Genomic DNA, 19,583 nt, shown 5'->3' with positions numbered 1-19,583 from the left:
TGGTTGAAGAAATAAATACATACACAAACTATATGAGAATAAAGTAAAAGAAATTGGCAGACTAAAGTTGTAAAAATAGGAGTAAACGTACTAAGATGCCTAAAATGAACAAGATAAAAGTGTAAGAATACAGTTTTACATCTTGGTAGAAGTTTGCCTTGGCTGAAAGGTTTCTAAAAGCACTGGCCAGTGACTGACAATGAAAACTTCACTGAGCAACAAAGAATTCATTTATTAAGTTCCTCTTATTAGCAACAACAATGCTTAGAAACGTAGATTAAAAGATCAACATTAACCAGAAGAGATTAGCCTGAACCTCCACAAAGCCATCCATGTTTAATTCCGTGGAATTTCTGTTGCGCAACATTCAAATATCATTCATGTTGGAACCTTTGCTGTGAAAGTGAGTTACCAAAGCACGCGCTGGACGGCATGATCAGATCTGTTTCAGTTCTTGGTCACTGAAGGGAACAGTTCACTTCCTGTCTCACTAATCATGCTGAACAAGAGATTTTTACTTCTGGTGTTTCACTGAAACTCTGTCACAAATTGAAAACATTGTGTAGTTTTTCAGGTGGATGTCGCGGCTGGAGTGAGAGGCTTCATTTCAAGTCAGCATTCATATCACCAGAATATTGATTCACAAAACTGATTCACAACAATTCAAATGAAAAAATACAGTGTTAAGCTTATTTTTTATGCCCTCCATTATCAGAAAAATGCCAGAAGAGTATGTAAAAAACACAGAAAACACAGTTTTCATTGGAGTGGGTGGGTCTTTAATGGTGTCTGTTGTCAAGCAGATCTCTTAATTGATTTGGAACTATTATGATTAAACATGAACCATGGTCTTCATATTAAAACTTGATTTTTGTTCTAAGTCCTGCTTGGCAAACTTCAAGTCATGTCTCGAGTCTTTGGCTGCGATTTCATGTCAAGTCCTGAAAAATATTGTAAAACAAATACTGTTTTGCCACAAAATGTCATTAAACTGAAGCCATGATTGAAACATTAAACCAGACTGATAGATCAGCACAATACATAAAGAAAATGGATGCAAAATAACAAAAAGAGAGACTAAACATGTGAAAAATGTTCGAGTTCCAGACCTCAATTAGGTCTCAAGTCTGCAAGTGAGGCTTAAGTACGTCTCAAGTCCAGTCCTCCATCTCTGGTCTGAGCTTCATGATCTTTCAAAGGAGCTATACCTGGACAGGAGTGAATCCATCATCAATATTGTACTGTGCTGGGAATTCATTTGCAATGCAAATCGCCAGAAAAAGAAACCTTAGACCTCTGACATCAACAGTCATCTCTCTGGAGATCAACACAACAGTGAACTATGGGAATAAAAACCTCTATGGATGTCCTTGATGAAGAAAATGGCACTGCTATAGAGTAATAAAGATGCACCAGCTTTAGAAATGAGCATAGCCGTGTCAGCATTGTGTAAACCCCCAGCCTCCCCGCCACCATGGTTTCCCTGGTTACTTTTTCCACTCTGAGGCTTTCTGTTATCAGCTGACAGCAGCAAATGAGTTACAGCCTCAGGGCTTTTTATTGGTTGTAGGTCTTCATTGTTTTTCAGACATGTTAAACATCTTTATAGTAAAGAGAGCTATTATAAATATTTTTACCATAATCCAACCAATTCCTGTGGTTGGAATAAACAGCTCCATCATTTTCATAAAGGTGAAATCTTTCCTGTGTGCAAACACAATCTACCTGGTGCTCTATAAAACCTCATGATCAACATTCATAAATTATTTTTACGTCATATTTTGTGTTTTAAACCTACAGCTTGAACTTATTTGCATGCGTTTGTGTAAAAAGCAGCACATAAACATGTCTGTAACTGTGTACAGAGGAAGAAAGGCTTCATGTTTGCTAAGGTTTACTCCTCTTTTTAGTCTATTTGACTACATGTAAAAATTAAACTGGGTAAAGGAAGTTGTTTATAGGTAAGAGATGGAAAAGGCCAAACGCACATTTGTTACTTTTCGACCATGAGAGTCATCCGCTTCTTTTTTTTTGCTTCAAGCCATTCAATCTACAATTTTTTTATTCTTTCTCTCTGGTTAATTATTTCAATAAGGGCTTTGTAATTGATATCTATCTTTCTTTATGTCTGTCTTTCTTCCTGCACAATAGTTTTAGTGATGTGTAACTGACATTGTCAGAATTGTGTGTGGATGGACTTGGAACAGGCGTTATGTGGAAAGATCAACCTGTCAGATCAACCGTTTACTAGCCAAACAGTTAAAAAACAGGACTGCTTCCAAAGTAGTAATATAAATGCCACTTTAACAGCCTGGTAGGAATTTCTCAAAGTGTCAAACTCTTTACTTTTACTGTGCAAAATGAGACCCATCTGGAATAACCCAGACATCCTTTTGAACAAAAAAATGTTACACTTCCCAGCTTGGCAAGCAGGGGGCGTTACACTACTAGAGCACTTCATTATTGATAGAAGATTCATAACACTCCAGGAACTACAAGAAAAACATGGAATAAATAACTTCTTGGAATACCAACAAATTAAAGTCCCATTATCTGTCACACACCTAGGTGTGTGACATTTGTCCTCTGCATTTGACCCATCCCCTGGGGGAGCAATGAGCTACAGACACAGCTGCGCTTGGGAACCATTTGGTGGCTTCTTCATCCTCTGCACTCCCTCCCCCTTCATCCTATCCATCAACCTGGACTATGGTCTTTATTGTCCTCTGGGTCTTTATTGTGGACATAAAGCTGATATCCCTCATGTATAAAACTGTAAATGTGTGAAACTGTGTAAAAATGTGTTTTAAGAAATATATTCCTTATATGTACTAAAAAAACAACAACAAAAAACTCCCCTCCGTGAACCGCCACCTTGGTGGAGGGGTTTGCGTGCTCCAGTGATCCTAGGAGCTAAGCTGTCTGGAGATGACACCCTTGTTAGGGTCTCCCATGGCAGACAGGTCCTATAGTAACGAGTCAGACTAAGAGCGGTTCAGAACATCTTTAAAGAACGAGGTCCCGGATACTTCTTTCTATGTTTCTGATCAGGTCCTCAGCACAACAAGCATCTGCAACGAGGGAGTTTCGGTCCAGCTGTTGCACGGGCTGGGACAGGCTTCTACCAACAACTCGTCCAATGAAGTCTTCCGAGTGACAGACCCCTTCATGGTCCACTTCTCTGCAGAGGGAGCCGTGGCGTGGAAGCCAACAGAATCTGGTCCTGTGTCATGTCCTCCAAGGACTGACCCACAATGCCTTTTTTAAGAGCCACTCCCAAACCCTTCAAGAGCTTGATGACCTCTTTTTCAGAGTTTAGAGTCACAACATTTAATATCACATTAGTGTAGCAGTTGATGAGGTAAGTGATTGAAAAATGCTAAATAGAACAACTTATTCTGGAAATGGCTCATCTGTTTCAACTCAGAGTTGTAGAGCAAGTCACACATACCTGTGGGTTCAGGAGCAGAAGATGGAGCAGCCTGAGCAGGAGAAGCAATAGGTGGTAATGCACCTCAACGCTGTGTGCCATCCGCCATAAAACAAAATATTGTAGTTTTTGTTGTTCAAAACCATGGGGGAGAGTGCAATTTTTATTTTTATAAGACCACTGGGTGGCACTAAGACACTGTTTGAGTTTGAAGACAGACCGAGGCATTCATTCATTCATCTTCTAAACCCGTTTTGTCCCGTTCGGGGGCACGGTACTTGTGGGCGAAGGCAGGGGACATCCTGGAAAGCTGGCCAGTCTGTCGCAGGTGCCAGACCGAGACAGTTCTTTCTATTCCCCTTTGTGCACGACCAAAAAAAAAATCAAAGTGAGACCTCCTGTTTATCATTCCAGTTCTTTGTGAAACTTTTTATTGGTCGATCCCTCCGTGAAAATTTGAACCTCTCGTTCCGTGTAGGCCACGCATTCTTTTCTCCAAGTTATGCGGAGGGCGGGGCGCCGGGGTCCCCTCGCTTCACCTGTCGGGTGCGCTCTACTGCAGCCTCCTTCGTGTCTTACCCCCTCCAATTGGAAGTGCCAATATGGCGGCGCCGGTGACAGACCACGAGAGGCGGAAGCAGATCAGCGTGCGCGGGATCGCGGGGCTCGCGGACGTGACGGAGATCAAACGGACTTTTAATCGACACCTGCACTTCACGCTCGTGAAGGACCGGAATGTGGCCACGCCCCGCGACTACTACTTTGCCCTGGCCCACACGGTCCGGGACCACGTGGTGGGCCGATGGATACGAACCCAGCAGAACTACTACGAAAAGGACCCGAAGGTACATTCGGCTGGTCCCGGAAGTTTTCGTGAGCTTGAACGCTGAAGGTCCAAGTCATATGGGCGTTTACATCGAGATTACACACATGATGAAGAAAAAATGTTAACTACAAAAAAAAAAAAAAAAATCAGAAGTTCGCTATTGTCAAACGTTGTTTTGTTTTTCAACCCCAGTAGTTCTGTCGGTCTGACAATAAATCAAGTTCAGGATCAGGATTGATGGATCTGCTGAAACAGCAGCCGGTGTGCAGTAGCTTCTCTGCTGTTGCCATGGCAACTGATGCTGTTCTAGAGGAGGTCCTAACTTAGAATGAAGCATTTTTCCTTAGAGACCTACTCCAGGAAAATCATGTTTTTGGTGTGTTTCGCATTTATGAGAGGATGGAGGACATAGATACAGATTCCATTTAAAATTTCATTTATGAGTAGTTCTTTATTCAAATAGCTGTGAATCAGGAGCAGAAGAAAAATGCAGGTTGACGGTCTGCTGTTGTCTACAGAGGGTCTACTACTTGTCCCTGGAGTTTTACATGGGGCGAGCTCTGCAGAACACTATGATCAATCTGGGCCTGCAGAACGCCTGCGATGAAGCCATTTACCAGGTACCAACTCGCCTGTGCACCTGTATTTGCATATGTATATATGTGTGTGCACTTGTTATTCATCTCTGTTGATCTTTGTCTTTTGGATCCATTCTTGGGCTCCTCTGTTTTTATAACAACCGTCCCCTGCGCGTGTGTGTGGGCGCAGCTGGGTTTGGACCTTGAAGAGTTGGAAGAGATTGAAGAGGATGCTGGTCTGGGAAATGGTGGACTTGGCCGCCTGGCAGGTGAGTCTTTACCTGCTAAGAACCAGATCAGAAACCTGCTCAAAGCTAAGGAAAACTAAATCTATAAGCAAAGCTGTTCAGTTCAGTAAAAGTAAATTCTTTTACAGAATTTTAATTCAAGTTTATGTCACATTTTGTATTGGCTCCGCCTCTTTCTGCATGCTGCAGCTTGTTTCCTGGACTCCATGGCGACTCTCGGTTTGGCTGCGTACGGATACGGGATTCGCTACGAGTTTGGGATCTTCAATCAGAAAATCTGCAATGGATGGCAGGTAGGCCGGCCCACATGATTGATGTGTTGTTGTGCTGTTGAGCTGCTACAGTGGTCCGCCCTTTAGGTAGAAGAGGCAGATGATTGGCTGCGATATGGAAACCCCTGGGAGAAGGCGAGGCCCGAGTACATGCTGCCGGTTCACTTCTATGGTCGAGTGCAGGCGACGGAGAGCGGGATGCAGTGGACTGACACGCAGGTATGGGGTGAGGCAGGGGAACGCACCTGATCCAGGTGAGCAGAGCAAGAATGGCAGGAAATCATGCAGACACACCGGATCTTGAGAAAGCAGCCCTGAGATAATAGATGGTTCTTCAGAATTATATGTTTTTTCATGGGAATAAGCAAAAGAAAATAAAATTCCAGCTGTTGTGTCCAGGTGGTACTAGCGATGCCCTACGACACTCCAGTCCCTGGTTACCATAACAACACGGTCAACACCATGAGGCTCTGGTCGGCTAAAGCGCCTGACGACTTTAACCTGCAGAACTGTGAGTCTGATTAGAGTTGTGTGCATGCACGCAGACGTTGGCCGGCCTGTAGATTGACCTCCGCTTTCTCTAGTTAACGTTGGAGATTACATTCAAGCCGTTCTGGACCGGAACCTGGCTGAGAACATCTCCAGGGTTCTGTATCCTAACGACAACGTGAGTGATTGCACAACAAACGTGATGTCAGAGCAGAGAAATGCGCACAGCTGCTGGATGTGTGTGACTTGTGTGTGTCTGTGTGCAGTTTTTTGAGGGGAAAGAGCTTCGCCTGAAGCAGGAGTATTTTGTGGTGGCCGCCACGCTGCAGGACATCATCCGCAGGTTCAAGTCTTCGAAGTTTGGCTCCAGAGAGCCGGTCCGCACGTCCTTCGAAACATTTCCTGACAAGGTGAGAAACCGAGGAAGACGAAAGCTTTGGTGCAACAATTTAAACTGGAAAAAGGTTTTGAACCTTGATATAGTCTGAGCTCTTTGGGTTGGGCCTCCAGAGCTGGCAGCTGCTGATTGGCTGGTTTCAAAAGGGGGAATCAGTAGGGGGGCACTACATCTGCAGTTGTACTCTCTGGCCTCACGTCCTTCTTGTTCTTTCCTGTCTTCTAGGTGGCTATCCAGCTGAACGACACCCACCCAGCTCTGGCGATCCCTGAGTTGATGCGGGTCCTGGTGGACCTGGAGAAGCTGGACTGGGACAAGGTGGGGTCTTCAGAGACCCTGCAGACTACTGATGGTTTCCCAACATTTCTGACTGTGTGTTACTATGTTTTCAGGCGTGGGACATCACCTGTCGTACCTGCGCGTACACCAACCACACGGTGCTGCCAGAGGCGCTTGAGCGTTGGCCTGTTTACATGTTCGAGCAGCTGCTGCCCCGACATCTGCAGATCATCTATGAAATCAACCAGAGGCACCTGGATGTGAGATTCTGCTGCTCCTCATCAAAGTCTAGCTATTGATGACCCATGAAGCATATCCGGGTCAAGTTCTGTTTTGGAGATTAGACATTTTAAAGTGATTTTAACTCCCGATGTCTCTGAATGAAGAGATGTTTGTCGTTCCTCAGAGGACAGCCGCGCTGTTTCCAGGCGACGTAGACCGTCTGCGGCGGATGTCTCTCATTGAGGAGGGGGACCCGAAAAGGATCAACATGGCTCATCTGTGCGTAGTCGGATCCCACGCCGTCAACGGAGTGGCGCAGATCCACTCAGACATCGTCAAGAATACAGTGTGCGTCTGCCGCGCCGGCGGTGTGCTGTGCCAATCCAATAGTTCAGAACTGAGTTTTGTTTTTGTCCCCTGGTGTTTCTGCAGGTTTAAAGACTTTTACCAGGTGGATCCAGACAAGTTCCAGAATAAAACCAACGGCATAACTCCTCGCCGCTGGCTATTGCTGTGTAATCCCGGCCTGGCTGACATCATCGCTGAGGCATGCAAGCGCCACAGACGGAGCAGATGAAAACCTGCAGAGACCTTCATGATGTTTAGGAGCTTCATGGTTTGTTTTGTCCTGCAGAGGATAGGAGAAGACTTCCTGACAGACCTATATCAGCTGAAGAACATCCTACAGTTTGTGGACGATGAAGCCTTCATCAGGGATGTGGCCAAAGTCAAACAGGTAGAGGGGGGGCCTGCAGTGTCTCACCTGTTGAGCTGTCTGTCCGTCCACTCACAAGAGCCCGTTTGTCTCCATAGGAAAACAAGCTGAAGTTTGCTGCATTCCTGCAGAAGCACTGTCAGGTGAAGGTGAACCCAGAGTCCATCTTTGATGTCCAGGTAAAGAGGATCCATGAGTACAAGAGGCAGCTGCTCAACTGTCTGCACGCCATCACGCTCTACAACAGTAAGACTCTCAAGATGCTGCACAGACCTCTGCTCTAAAATGTTCCTCTTTGGTGCCACCTAGTGGAGCAGCTGCTTCAATTCGACGCTTTCGTTCGCAGGAATCAAACTGCGGCCAGAGAGAGCGTTTGTTCCCCGGACTGTTATGATTGGAGGAAAGGTGGAAAGCACCGATCTGTTCTTCCACATGCACATCTATCTGTCAATCACTAAGGCTCTTCATCTCCCCCCTGTAGGCAGCACCTGGGTACCACATGGCCAAGATGATCATTAAGCTGATCACCTCAGTGGGTGAGGTGGTCAATAATGACCCGGCAGTGGGAGACAAGCTGAAAGTGATCTTCTTGGAGAACTACAGAGTGTCTTTGGCAGAGCAAGGTGATGATCAAATGCTTTTTTATTGCTGTGCAGCAACTTAGCTAGTTATCAGCAATAGACATCACAAACTGTAAATGTGCCTTATCTTTATTATTTTAAAAAACATATTATCCATGAAACGCTGCTAAAGTTATGTCATCACATTAACGTGTTGTGGATTGTTGTAAAACATTTGCTCCAGAAATCTGTCTTAACCAAAGACAAACCATAATCATGTTTTGATCTATTGTAAAAGCGTCTCCAGTGGTCTTTTTATCACAATGATACTGTTTTAGCCCCCCCCAAAAAACGGTCTCATTTTGAGGACATCCTTTCTGCAGTGACAGTAGTTAATTAGAAATGTGCCTCTGATTTGTGGATGGGACTGTAGGCACGGAGCAACCCCGCCCCCCTTCCCCTCCCTGCTGCAGAGCAGAACAGAGCAGGGAGCTTTTGGCCCGCCCAGCGTATTTTTCACGTCACAAATATGCTCTTTTACAAATGGGAGTTTTTTCATCTCCTCTTGATTCACATCAATTTAAATCAAGAAATACTCAGAAATGCAATTTTAGTTAAATTTTCTGTCCATGTCCTCCATCAGAAAAATGCCACAAAAACATGTTAAAAACACCATTTTCATCAGGGTGGGTGATAAATATGCTGGAAGGCTAAAGATCATTGTCATCTTCTTTTTCCTTTGGGCTCTTCTTGGTGACGCTGCAAACTTGAGCAAGAAAAGAAAGTAATGTTCTGTTAATCCTATGTGGACATCCCAGTCCCAAAAAATTCCACTTGGAGCCTTTGCATAGTATACTATTAGACATTCCATAGATTTCTATAAACAATATAGAAAAGCTTTTTTATTAAAGCATGAAATTGCATGGAAGTTTTTTCTCATTCATTTCAGGTGTAAAAGTTTGTGTTCCAGGAAAAAAGAACAACACAAATCTTTGTCTTGACTTTTTTGCAGTGATGCTAAATGTCTTCTGTTTTTATTACACATTTATAGATATAAACATATACTCAATTTCATTTGTCTGTTTATTTTTGGACAGGCTTTAGTAGAAAAAATAAAGTAAAGAATTTTAAGTGTGGATGAAGGGGACTATTTCCTGTTAACAGCTCAAACTGTCGCCCTGCTGCTTCTCGCCGTAGTGATCCCGGCAGCGGACCTGTCTGAGCAGATCTCAACTGCAGGAACAGAAGCGTCTGGAACAGGAAACATGAAGTTCATGCTGAACGGCGCTCTGACCATCGGCACTATGGACGGTGCCACTGTGGAGATGGCTGAAGAAGCGGGTGAAGAAAATCTCTTCATCTTTGGCTTGAAGGTGGCGGAAGTGGATGAACTGGACCGGAAAGGGTGAGATCATTTGTGTGGTGCCTTAACCCCACACCTAAAACTGGATTTGGTTGTGTTTTGTACTAAAAAGAATTTGCATTTAATTAGTCTCAATAACCCCATCTTTTCTGCAGCTATAATGCTAAGGAGTACTATGATTCTCTGCCTGAACTGAAACTGGCTGTGGACCAGATCCAGAGGGGTTACTTCAGTCCCTCAGAACCAGAACTTTTCAGAGAGGTCACTGAGATGTTGATGAAGCACGACAGGTAAAAACCAGCCTGACCCTAGAAGCAAAATATGGCACCATGTAAACACTTTAACCAAGTAGATACTGATGGGTGGAAACTGTTGGCTAAACAAAAACAGTAAATCAGCAGATACACAATCGCTTTAACTTTGACAGTTAGTTTTGCCGTTTCTTCTGCAGGTTTAAGGTTTTTGCAGATTACGAAGCTTACGTAAAACGTCAAGAACAAGTCAGCGAGCTGTACGAGGTAATCAACACCCCAGAAGTCTGTGCAGAACACCGATACGTGCCTTGTGTGCACTTGCACATTTCATAAATGACTAGTCCTAAAATATAACTGTCAGTAAGGCTGAACGTTGCATTTCCAAGGTTTCTGTTCTGATGATGTTTGCTTCCCTTGCAGAACCCCAGAGAATGGACCAAAGTAGTGATTCGGAACATCGCAGCTGCAGGGAAGTTCTCCAGCGACAGAACTATCTCCCAGTACGCCCGCGAGATCTGGGGCGTTGAACCATCTAACATAAAATTACCGTCCCCCAATGAGCCGTTAATGAAGTCCCAAAGCTGAAGATCACAATTGTTCCGTCTGTCATACGTGGAAACATTACTTCACCCTTTTTTAAGTTTGCCAGTTACAGCAAAGGGGTTCTGCTGAACAGCCTGCATTCAGGAGAAAAGAGAATCTGGTGAAAACTGCTCCCATTCTGCTGGAAACGTCTGGGGCTTCACTCTTCTCCTGTTTCATCGGTTTCTTGAAAGCAGCTGGACTGAGGAGGTTTGGTTCGGAAAAGTTGAAGCTTCAACTTGACTTCAGTCGCAAACATCGCAGTGACTAAAATGGTTATTTATTCTCTAGAAATAAATGCTCAGTTTATCTCTAAGTCCCCTACATCTGCTGCTGTTTTATCCTAAAGGAAATAAATATCATTGTTCCTGAGGGCAAAGGCTGGCGTGATCTGCATTTCTCTGGTTATCTAGTCGATATACTTTATCTGTGACATTTTTTAATCAAACCAAGGAGGAGTTTACTATGGAGCTGACTAAAAAGCAACATGTTTGCCTTTTATAACCTGCTGCTTTGGTTTCTCAGTGATCCAAACTTTTTTTTTTTACTTTTACTAAAAAAAAATTCCAGGACAATCTGTTGAGAAACTGAAACCCATAATAAAGTTTGCCGACCCGGCAACACTCTGGCCCCATGTTTTTAGGAATGACCGGAACAGAACCAAAGTTAAATAAAACAGATTTAATTTATAATTCAAGTCGGTACAGGCAGCAAACTAAAACCTGCAGAGTGCAATCCCATGGAGCGGAGCATGGGGGTGGGGGGAATCCTCCTTGAAGGAACGGTCTGGTTGGCCATAGAAACAGCCGGCATGGTAACCCTGTGTGCCCTGAAGCTGGGGGGGTGATGAGCATGTTCAGTTCATTAAAAAGAATCGTCGTGTTAGAAGGGGGGGTCATGGTGCGAGTGGGTGAGCCACGCCCAGGAAGTCACTGAAACAAAACCAGCATGTCAGTGAGGCCATTCAGGGTCTTGCCCTGGTTGGAGTGAGTGGCGCCGGCGCTACCTGAGGATGCTTGGCAGCTCCGGGCTCCTGTAGATAAACTTGTGTTTGTACCCCAATGATGCCGGGAATGGCACAAACTGGACCTTGTGACCGGTGAGGCTTTGCGAGCGCGACGCCATGCTGTAGAGCTGAAGGACAGAGGTCAAAGGTCAGAAGAGCAGACTGCTGAGGAAAGTTCTAAACATCCACAAGATCCCACCATTTTTGAGGTTCTGCTTCAAAAATTCTGTTTTCTGGCTACAAAAAAGCTTTAAGAAAAAAATAAAATCTGAGTCAAAGATTTACTTTAGTGCCAAAGAGTTTCTCCCTTAAAACATTTTCTAAAACATGAAAGCATCAACGTTTTGAAGAAATCCAAGTTTCTCACATTTGCTCTTCTGCCATAACATCTAAAACATCATAGATTTTTCCCCCCAGTTTCTGATCAGATATCAGAGTCAAAGCAGACAAGAAGTGTAAACAAAAATGTTCTTAAAAAGAAGAAAAAGAAACTTTCAGAAGTGTTTGAATCATGAGATTTCCCTTACATTCTGACACAAAGCAGTGAAGTGGGAAAATAGAATTTCACTTTGAACAGGTGTGACTTCCTGCAGTTTGGACCTTTGAACTGAGCAACTCTGTACCTTTTTTCCAAGATAGAAAGGAACCACAGTGTCGTCCTCCGCGTGGAGTATCAGCATTGGACAGGAAATGTGGTTTACGCTGCACAAACAAACAGTCTATTAACTGCAGGTCATGACCTGGTCAAAAAATGCTGCTGCAGCATACAGGGACTTGTTTTCCAACAATACTGGAGATAAAATATGAGATCAGAGACCTGTCATGATGTAAAACTGAAGACGTGAAGGTGAAGTACCAGAAACCTCAAACACTCATGTTCTTTCTAGATCTGTTTGTTACTCATTTCACTGCAATTTATATCAGAGTGGGCGTGGCCATAGAGGTGCTGCTCACATGTTCCTATTGAAATCTTATCAAAACGAAACATCGTGCTCTGACAAGTTCAGCAAACCAGATTGCTGACCACATGATCTGCAGACAGGAAGTGAAAATTTACTTCTCATCGCTGGCAAAGCGGATGTTGTTGGCAGTGATGGCATCCAGGAAGAACCAATCAAAGCCCGGGAGATACCTGTACACCTGAAACACAAACACCGGTGTGAGGCTGCAACAACGCTCTACGTTTTCTCAGAAACCAAGGAAAGATGCACGCGTGAATGCATGTGTTACCATGGAGAACGGGTGGCACTTGGCCTCCTCTCTGATGTTTGTGAAGGGAGACTCTAAGATTAGAGCATCTGGTGGATTTCCTGAACACACAGAAGACATTTCTGACTGAACATTCGTAAAAATACAAATTCCAGTCAGTAAACACATCTTGTAAACTTTGCAATCCTACAACTATTCAACAGATCAACCCATCCATCCATCTTCAGAAGCCACTAAATCCCTTTCAGAGTCAGGGGGTTGCTGGAGCCAACCCAGCTATTGTTGGCCTGTAGGATTCCTGAAAATCACAACACAAGTGCCTGTTTCTAACAATGGGAACCTACAGACAGCTACATCCACTGTATAATGACCTTTTTTTTTTCAAATGAGGTAGACTGTAGCATTTTGTTGCTTTAGATTTTTTTTTCTTTGTCAGGGCAGCCGTGGTGCAGCGGTAGGGTGGTCGACCTCTGATTGGAAGGTTGGCGCCAGTGTTTGGCACCAGAGCTGCCATCAGTCTGTGCATGGGGCCGTCACTAAAGTGCTTTGGGCCTTCGAAGAAGGTAAATAAGGCCACATTTACACTGCATGGTTCAAGTGACCCAATTCCGATTTTTTCCTCTCATGTGGCTCAGATCGGATATGACCGGTAGAACAGGCTAGAAGCCGTTGTGTTGCGGAGTGTGGGTGTGTATGATGGCGACCGCGCGTGCTGTGTGTTTGTGTGTGTGTGTAAGGAGAGGAGAGGGGGTGTGAGCGCGGAGCGGGAGAGTGTCGGAGAACCGTAATAAAAAGAAGGTGTCTCCCTCAAAAGATTGATTTGGAGTCTTTCTTAACCCATTCTGTGCAGAATCCGCCTTCGGCCCTTGAGAAAATCTACCGTGCGCTTCTGACCACGGTCGGAAAAAGAGAAGTCATCGCGCAGGAAAGGTTCAACACTTGGATCAAACTGTTATTTCAGCACGTCTGCAAACACTTCCTCATTCAAAACTCAGAGAGAGCACATAAGCCGGCCGAGCAGCCCCCCTTTTTACTCCCCCGTGCATCCCCTCAGGAGCGCCCAAGGCAACGCCTCCTTCCGTCGCTGCGTTGCCTCCATGACAACCGCAGTCACACAAAAGTCCAAAGGAGGTCCGCGGAATGCAGAAATGCAGCTACGTAGTCCTCAGAACGTCTACGTTTGATAGTTGCAGCATTGTAGTGTAAATGCAAAAATCGGATACGGGTCACTTTTAAAAGATGATGTAAGCGGGTCGTCAAAAAAATCGGATATAGTCAGAAAATCGGATATGAGCATTAAGACCTGCAGTGTAAATGCAGCCAAAGTGCTATGCAAGTTACATCTAACAGCTTTTCAGAATGCATCTTTGGATCTTCTACACAGCTTTTTGCGTATAACCCATAGATTATGCTGCCAATGCATGCCAGCAGTGAGAGGTTCATCCTAACCTAGAATCATCAGTCTGAACTCTCCCCTGCAGGCTGATGTTGAGCTGCAGATTGCTGGGAAACACAGTAAATGTGAGCTATTGCAGAGCACGACCAGCTGGTTTGTAACTGGAATGCATCCCAGGAGTTTAAGTTTAACCTTCAGTCTTGGTTGTAAACAGAAAATTTGGTTTGAAAGCAGAAATCAGTTTTCATTCTTGTCATGCTGGTGCACATCAGACTTTCATAAAGCATCAAGAGAAACAAAACTATGAACGATTTATTTTGATACATTTTATTTTTATGTCCTAATCTTATTTTTGGGATTCTTTGTTTTCATATTTATTTATTTTCATTGGCTCTGTGTATATGTGTGTGTGTGGGTGTGCATGTCTCACCTCTGTCACACAGCCGTCTCACCAAGTTTGTGGCGACTCTGAAAGAGGAAACAGATTTGATCCTGATACAACACACGCAGACGTTTGTGCACGTGTGTGCGCAGGTGTGTTACCCTGTTCCCAGAGAGTGGCCCCAGATGTAAAGCGGCTTCGTTTTTCCAATTTGCTGCTTCAGCCAATCATAGACAAAGAGTGCGTCTGATGTCATCCCGCCTTCTGACGGCGAACCTTCCGAATCCCCCCAACCTGCACGCACACACACACATGCATTCAGACGTGTGCACGGGTTAGTTAGCCGCTCCTCTTCAGCTTCTCTTCTGAGAGACGACAGTTCCTCACCTCTGTAGTCAAACGTGACCACGTGGTAGCCTAACGAGCTGAGGACCTGAAAGAAGACGGGCAAGAATGAATCACATGCAACAGGTAAACCCTGTCAGCTGCTTCCTCTCAACCAACTGGAAAATGACCTTGTATAGCTGCACTCTGTGGTCTCCTCCTCTGGTCCCTGCGTTACCATGGAGATAGAGAATGACGGGGTTGGAGGAGCTGAACGTGGAGAGGTACCAGTTGCCGTCTTTACCCTGAGCTTCTCTCCACATTTGAGCGGGAACCGTGTGCCTGGAACACATCATCTTCATCATCATCATCACCACTAATCACCAGCTTGACTGTTAGTTTGATAAATTCTTCATAACTTCATAACTGTCCCATAACTCTGCCCCCTTTTGTCCTGATGCTGTGTTTTACTGAAAATAACTGAAGCAGGTACTTAGGGGATTTTGGAGAATCCGTCTGTGTTCTGAAACTAAGAGGATCAGCTGGTCGCAGGTGGTGGTGGTGTGTGCGTAGAGGGGTGTGTGTCAGGGATCAGACTGATTGTGTGTCCCTGCTCCAGGTGGAAACTAGCAGGATTACACGTGACATCTGAGCGCGGTCAGGTTTTTTTCATGAATGCAAAGCCAAAGTAATAAATCATCATCAGCAAACATCTGAACAGAGCCGCCTGATAGCCCCCGCTTAAGGAAGGGGGGCCTACTGCACCCAGGGGTTTCCAGGTGTGCATTTATGTGAATGTGTTCGTGCATGTGTGTGAACTTTACCAGACTCCGGCTTTGAGGCCGCTCTCAGGCTCCAGGTAGAAGTTGTGGGTGTGGTTTAAGCCATGGTCCTGCGGACGCTTCAGGTCTATGAAGAACGGCACCCTGACTGAGGGGAGGAGCCACAGACAGGTCACCTGACTGCTCCTCATTGATTGATGGTAAATAAACGAGTCACATTGTAACTTCATAACAATGTTTCTATAGAAAACAGTCTGGTCTTCAACTGACTTCTAAATCCTCATCTAAACCTAGAATATGTGTCAGAAACAGCTCAAAACTGGAGATTTAACTCCTCCCGCAGCTGACTGAGTCAGGTGACGAAAGACAATAAGCCAGATTTTGGTTGTTCTGCATCTTCCAGGAGGATTTTAGATATTCAATAAAATTAGAACTATGTATTTGTGATGTTTCTTTCTGGAGATAAAAAGTCTTAACATCCTCAGAGTGCCTATTACAGATATGTTCTCCATGATGGAGAGTTAGAAGAACTCACCAAAGTTAAGGAAGACAAGTTTGGCCTGAATGGAAGGAAAGATCTTGACAATGCAAGGTATCGACACATAGATGATCATCAGCACCAAGAAGATCCTCTTTATTTTACCCACCAGCCCGAGCCTGAGGAGACACCAGGTCACAAGGAGATGTGAGATCAAGACACTCTGAGCTGCAAATTGACCATTAGACCGGAAGCCTTCCGACTCTAATGGGATTCAGTCTGAGAGAAGAGAACCCCTGTGAGGAGATCCCAGGAACCTGAGCTGAAACCTGACATCCTCCATCGCTTACGGTCACATGATCCAGCAGCTGAATGATTCATGGAGAGCAGAGGGAGTCTGCTGCTCCCAGATCAGAGAGAAAGGGGATGCCTCTGCATCATTTACCTAAACGACTGAAAAACAATTAATTTAAAAACAAAGATCAAGTGAAATAGCCTGATATCTGCTGAATTATTCACAACTGGAAGAACTTTGTAGGTGAAAGGTTGAACTTTGAACTTTCCATTAGATCTAAAAACTATATTCAAACAGCATAAAAGAACAGCGAGAAAAATATGAAAGATCTGGAAGAAAAGGAGTTTAAAGGAGCTGAACCTGAAGATTAATGTCAGAACTGCTATGAAACTGGTGCTGATTCATCCTCCCTATTTATTCAAACCAACGAATGAATTTTTATTGTCTTTTCCCTCTGTTTTTACTGCTGAAATTGCTTGGGAAAAAAAATATCAATAAACCATCAATATGGAAACTATGTAAAAGAGTTAAGTAAAATAATATAGAAGTGCATTTCTAAACGTCCACTTCTTTCCTGTTTCAAGCAATGAACTAAGCTTTCTATAACAATCATCATATATAATGGGTTGGAGGTGTATGCACAACGGCAAATAGGTCTTTGATTTATTTAATTTATAATCAATATCTGAATTCATATCTTAAATAGATTTGACGTGTTTGTTTCTTTGTCTGTGTATTTTTGTATTTTTTTTTTGTTGCCAAAATGCTTGAAACAAACTAATGAATCAATCGACTAATCAATGTTCTTTTGGAAGGAGGTCTTTAAGTGAGTCAGAGAATGCAGACGAGAGAAGGAATCGATCAACAAGAAGACCACCTGACCTCTAAAGGAGCAGTTTGTTCTTCAGATGAAGGTTTTTTTCCCCCTGTAGGTGATCAGAGCTCACTTTCAGAGGAACACCCCTGCAGCGTGGTTGAGCTCCTCTGCACAGAGCTAACGGTGTTTCTGCTCCAGCCAAGCAGGTTCTGTGCGTTTCTATCAGCTGACAAACTGCAGCGTCCCATGGCCTGCTCCAAGATGCTGACTCAAAATTTCTCCTTTTAGTATCAGTTTCTAAATAAGTGACTGCAGTTGAACCAGCGATGCTCTCAGCACTGATGTCACTTCCTGTGGTGCTGCAAACAGGCTCAGCTGTTCTGCTCAGTACCTCATCAAATCGGGTCATCTGTGCATGCTCAAACACACGTCTGACCTTGCTGTGGTGTTTGGTATCAGAAGCCTCCATTATCTGGTTTTGAATGACCCAGAATGGACTGAAGCGCTTGAGCCAAACGGTGAACACGGATCAGGGTGAAGAAGAGGAGGATGAAGAGAAGAAGAGCCTGCCAGTTGTAGATTATCTGATCACATGATCTGGACTGGTTCTGACCGGAATTGTTGGCTGACACTATTCTGATTTTTCTGCTAAAACCAAACATTAATTGGATCAGAGCTGACTTTTGACCTCCAGACTCAGACCTAGGAATTGGGTCTTCCCCACCTTCATCATGTTCTCAGCCACAAACCTGTTTGTTGTTGGTTCAGGACACTGAACTAACAACAAAGCAAGGATGTGGGTTCTGATTTTGAACCAGAACCCCTGAGTAAAAAACTCAACGGCTTATCAGCATCTCATTTTGAATTTAGACCTGACCTGCTGATCAGGTCCAACCAGATCCGGGTCTGTCTGAAACCAGTCAGACCAGAAGACCACAGTACCAACTTAATCACAGCAACTTTAAGTCAAAGTTTCTGTGTGCAAACTGCAAAAAAGTCATCTTAAAGTGAAAAGAACCTTGTTTCAAGACAAAAAAAAGGTTTCGGTCCTTTTTTGTCTTGTGGTGGTTTAGCAAAACAGATGTTATTTCAGGTTTTATTTCTTCTGATGTTCCCCAACAAACTCTTTCTCCATCATCACGTGACCTACGTCCATCCTCTAGTGCTCTGAAACGTGTGGCCCGGTCCGGTCTTACCTCCTAAACGGTTTCTTCATGCTACCCTCCTCCTGCGGGTCCTGCCGGCTGCTGTCCGCAGAACGCCGCTTCAGCGCCTCGTCGCTGTCCTGCTCCGCGCACAGCGGGCTCCTGCGCTTCCGCATCCCTGCGGAAGTTCAGAAAGGCTCGTGAGAGATGGGAAGGCGCGCGCGAAGCGTCCGCGCAGACGTGTCGGCGGAGGGAGGCCGCGAACCTGACCGGTGACAAGCTCGACAGCCGCAGAGGATGGCAGCCGAGTCCCTCTGTGTTGCGGCACCGAGACCCGCAGAGAGCGGCTGATCCAAAACCGGATCCTCTGCGGCCAATCAGCGCGCAAGAGATTTCGCACGTGATCACAGCGAGCTGCGTCCACTGCCGCCGAGGAAAGTCGGAGCAACGAGTGTCAAAACAAACCGGTTTAGAGTGCGCCGACTTCGTATTAAAATTTATTCAACTTAATTTCCTGTCTATCCAACTCAATAGTTGTTTATACAACTGAAATTTACATATTTATCTAACTAAATGTCATTTTACTCCAATTCAATTAAATGTTTTTCCATCTTAATTTATTGTACCTCTTGAACTCTCATATGTCTAAGTTAGAGGCTGCAGATATTTTAATTTTTATACCATTAAAATAAATCATGCAGTGGATTTACAACATGTAACATGCATTTAGTTATGCAAAATAAACTCTAAATAAACTCATCATCCTCTCCCTCACTCATGCTGCAGAAAGAATTAAACAAAACAGAACAAAATCTTCTTTCTGTTCCGGCTTTTCCCATCAGGGGTCGCCACAGCGAAACAACCTCTCTTTCGAGGATGAGTCACATGGTTAACTTGGCAATGTTTTACGCCGGATGCCCTTCCTGACGCAACCCTCTCAATTTATCCGGGCTTGGGACCGGCACAGAAGCAGAGAAGGGAATAGGGAGCAGCCCGGATTTGAACCCTGGTTTCACGGACGGAAGGCGCCGCAAACCAGCACGAGCTGGACAAAATAACTAGGCAAAACACAGTAAAAAAAACTAAACACATTTGGTCAAAAAAACACACTTAAACCCCAATCTCTCCAGACAGGCAAAGGGAATGGTATCCCACAATTCCTTGCACTGCCGATCTAACAGCATCACCAAAGTTGCACCTACTTAATTGAATCAATGTGAATTAAAGTAAAATAACTGTCTGATAAGTATGTGTTATATTTAAGTTTACTGAACACAAAATAAAGATTTATCTTAACTGAAGCAAATAATTAAGTTAGATCCATGTAAAAAAGTTTATCTTTCCAACATCCATATGTCACCATATCACCCTCTAATGGTGGAAAAAGTTTTATCTGAGCTTCTTCATCCACTAAATCACATGTCAAACTCAAGGCCCGGGGGTCAAATGTGGCCTGCCATGTCACTTTAAGTGCCCCGCGAGCATAAAAGTTTTTAATTTCTTAAAATACAATTTTCTTTTTAGTTGATTACAT

General features: G+C 44.3%; 2 protein-coding genes across 3 annotated transcripts; one reads left to right on the top strand and one right to left on the bottom strand.

The window, feature by feature from the left end:
• Positions 1-3,525: 3,525 nt before the first annotated feature.
• On the top strand, positions 3,526-10,594 carry pygb (glycogen phosphorylase B). Of its 2 annotated transcripts, none has more exons than XM_011484217.3 (20): positions 3,526-4,275; positions 4,775-4,876; positions 5,025-5,103; positions 5,272-5,375; positions 5,442-5,573; positions 5,754-5,865; positions 5,939-6,021; positions 6,110-6,253; positions 6,466-6,558; positions 6,633-6,779; positions 6,926-7,020; positions 7,174-7,288; positions 7,376-7,477; positions 7,555-7,702; positions 7,803-7,861; positions 7,938-8,079; positions 9,214-9,421; positions 9,535-9,669; positions 9,831-9,897; positions 10,054-10,594. In XM_011484217.3, exons 1-20 carry the CDS (start codon positions 4,033-4,035, stop codon positions 10,216-10,218), a joined length of 2,475 nt encoding a protein of 824 aa, XP_011482519.1. In that variant the 5' UTR covers positions 3,526-4,032; the 3' UTR covers positions 10,219-10,594. The 2 variants fall into 2 exon arrangements, with proteins under 2 accessions (XP_011482519.1, XP_004077055.1); XM_004077007.4 differs by having other exon boundaries at positions 3,528-4,275; positions 6,926-7,089.
• Positions 10,595-10,881: 287 nt separating this feature from the next.
• Positions 10,882-18,426, bottom strand: abhd12 (abhydrolase domain containing 12). The gene is made up of 13 exons (XM_020709364.1): positions 18,315-18,426; positions 18,101-18,227; positions 15,850-15,971; positions 15,357-15,462; positions 14,724-14,874; positions 14,596-14,641; positions 14,370-14,502; positions 14,257-14,294; positions 12,452-12,531; positions 12,279-12,361; positions 11,845-11,923; positions 11,222-11,349; positions 10,882-11,147 (listed from the first exon to the last, which is right to left on the bottom strand). Exons 2-13 carry the CDS (start codon positions 18,223-18,225, stop codon positions 11,111-11,113), a joined length of 1,128 nt encoding a protein of 375 aa, XP_020565023.1. The 5' UTR covers positions 18,226-18,227; positions 18,315-18,426; the 3' UTR covers positions 10,882-11,110.
• Between the last annotated feature and the right edge of the window lie 1,157 nt (positions 18,427-19,583).

This window comes from Oryzias latipes, chromosome 15 (genome assembly GCF_002234675.1).
Source record: "Oryzias latipes chromosome 15, ASM223467v1".
NCBI classification, from domain to species: Eukaryota; Metazoa; Chordata; class Actinopteri; order Beloniformes; family Adrianichthyidae; genus Oryzias; species Oryzias latipes.
This window is presented reverse-complemented; position numbering and strand designations above follow the sequence as displayed.

Coding starts and splice junctions, on each gene's coding strand:
- abhd12 (XM_020709364.1), bottom strand. CDS start 18,225: ATGCGGAAGCGCAGGAGCCCGCTGTGCGCGGAGCAGGACAGCGACGAG. Junction 14,295..14,369: donor GGCCACTCTCTGGGAACAGG/GTAACACACCTG, acceptor TTCCTCTTTCAG/AGTCGCCACAAACTTGGTGA. Junction 12,532..14,256: donor GAGACGGCTGTGTGACAGAG/GTGAGACATGCA, acceptor CTGTGTGTTCAG/GAAATCCACCAGATGCTCTA.
- pygb (XM_004077007.4), top strand. CDS start 4,033: ATGGCGGCGCCGGTGACAGACCACGAGAGGCGGAAGCAGATCAGCGTG. Junction 7,478..7,554: donor ATGTGGCCAAAGTCAAACAG/GTAGAGGGGGGG, acceptor TTGTCTCCATAG/GAAAACAAGCTGAAGTTTGC. Junction 8,080..9,213: donor AGTGTCTTTGGCAGAGCAAG/GTGATGATCAAA, acceptor TTCTCGCCGTAG/TGATCCCGGCAGCGGACCTG.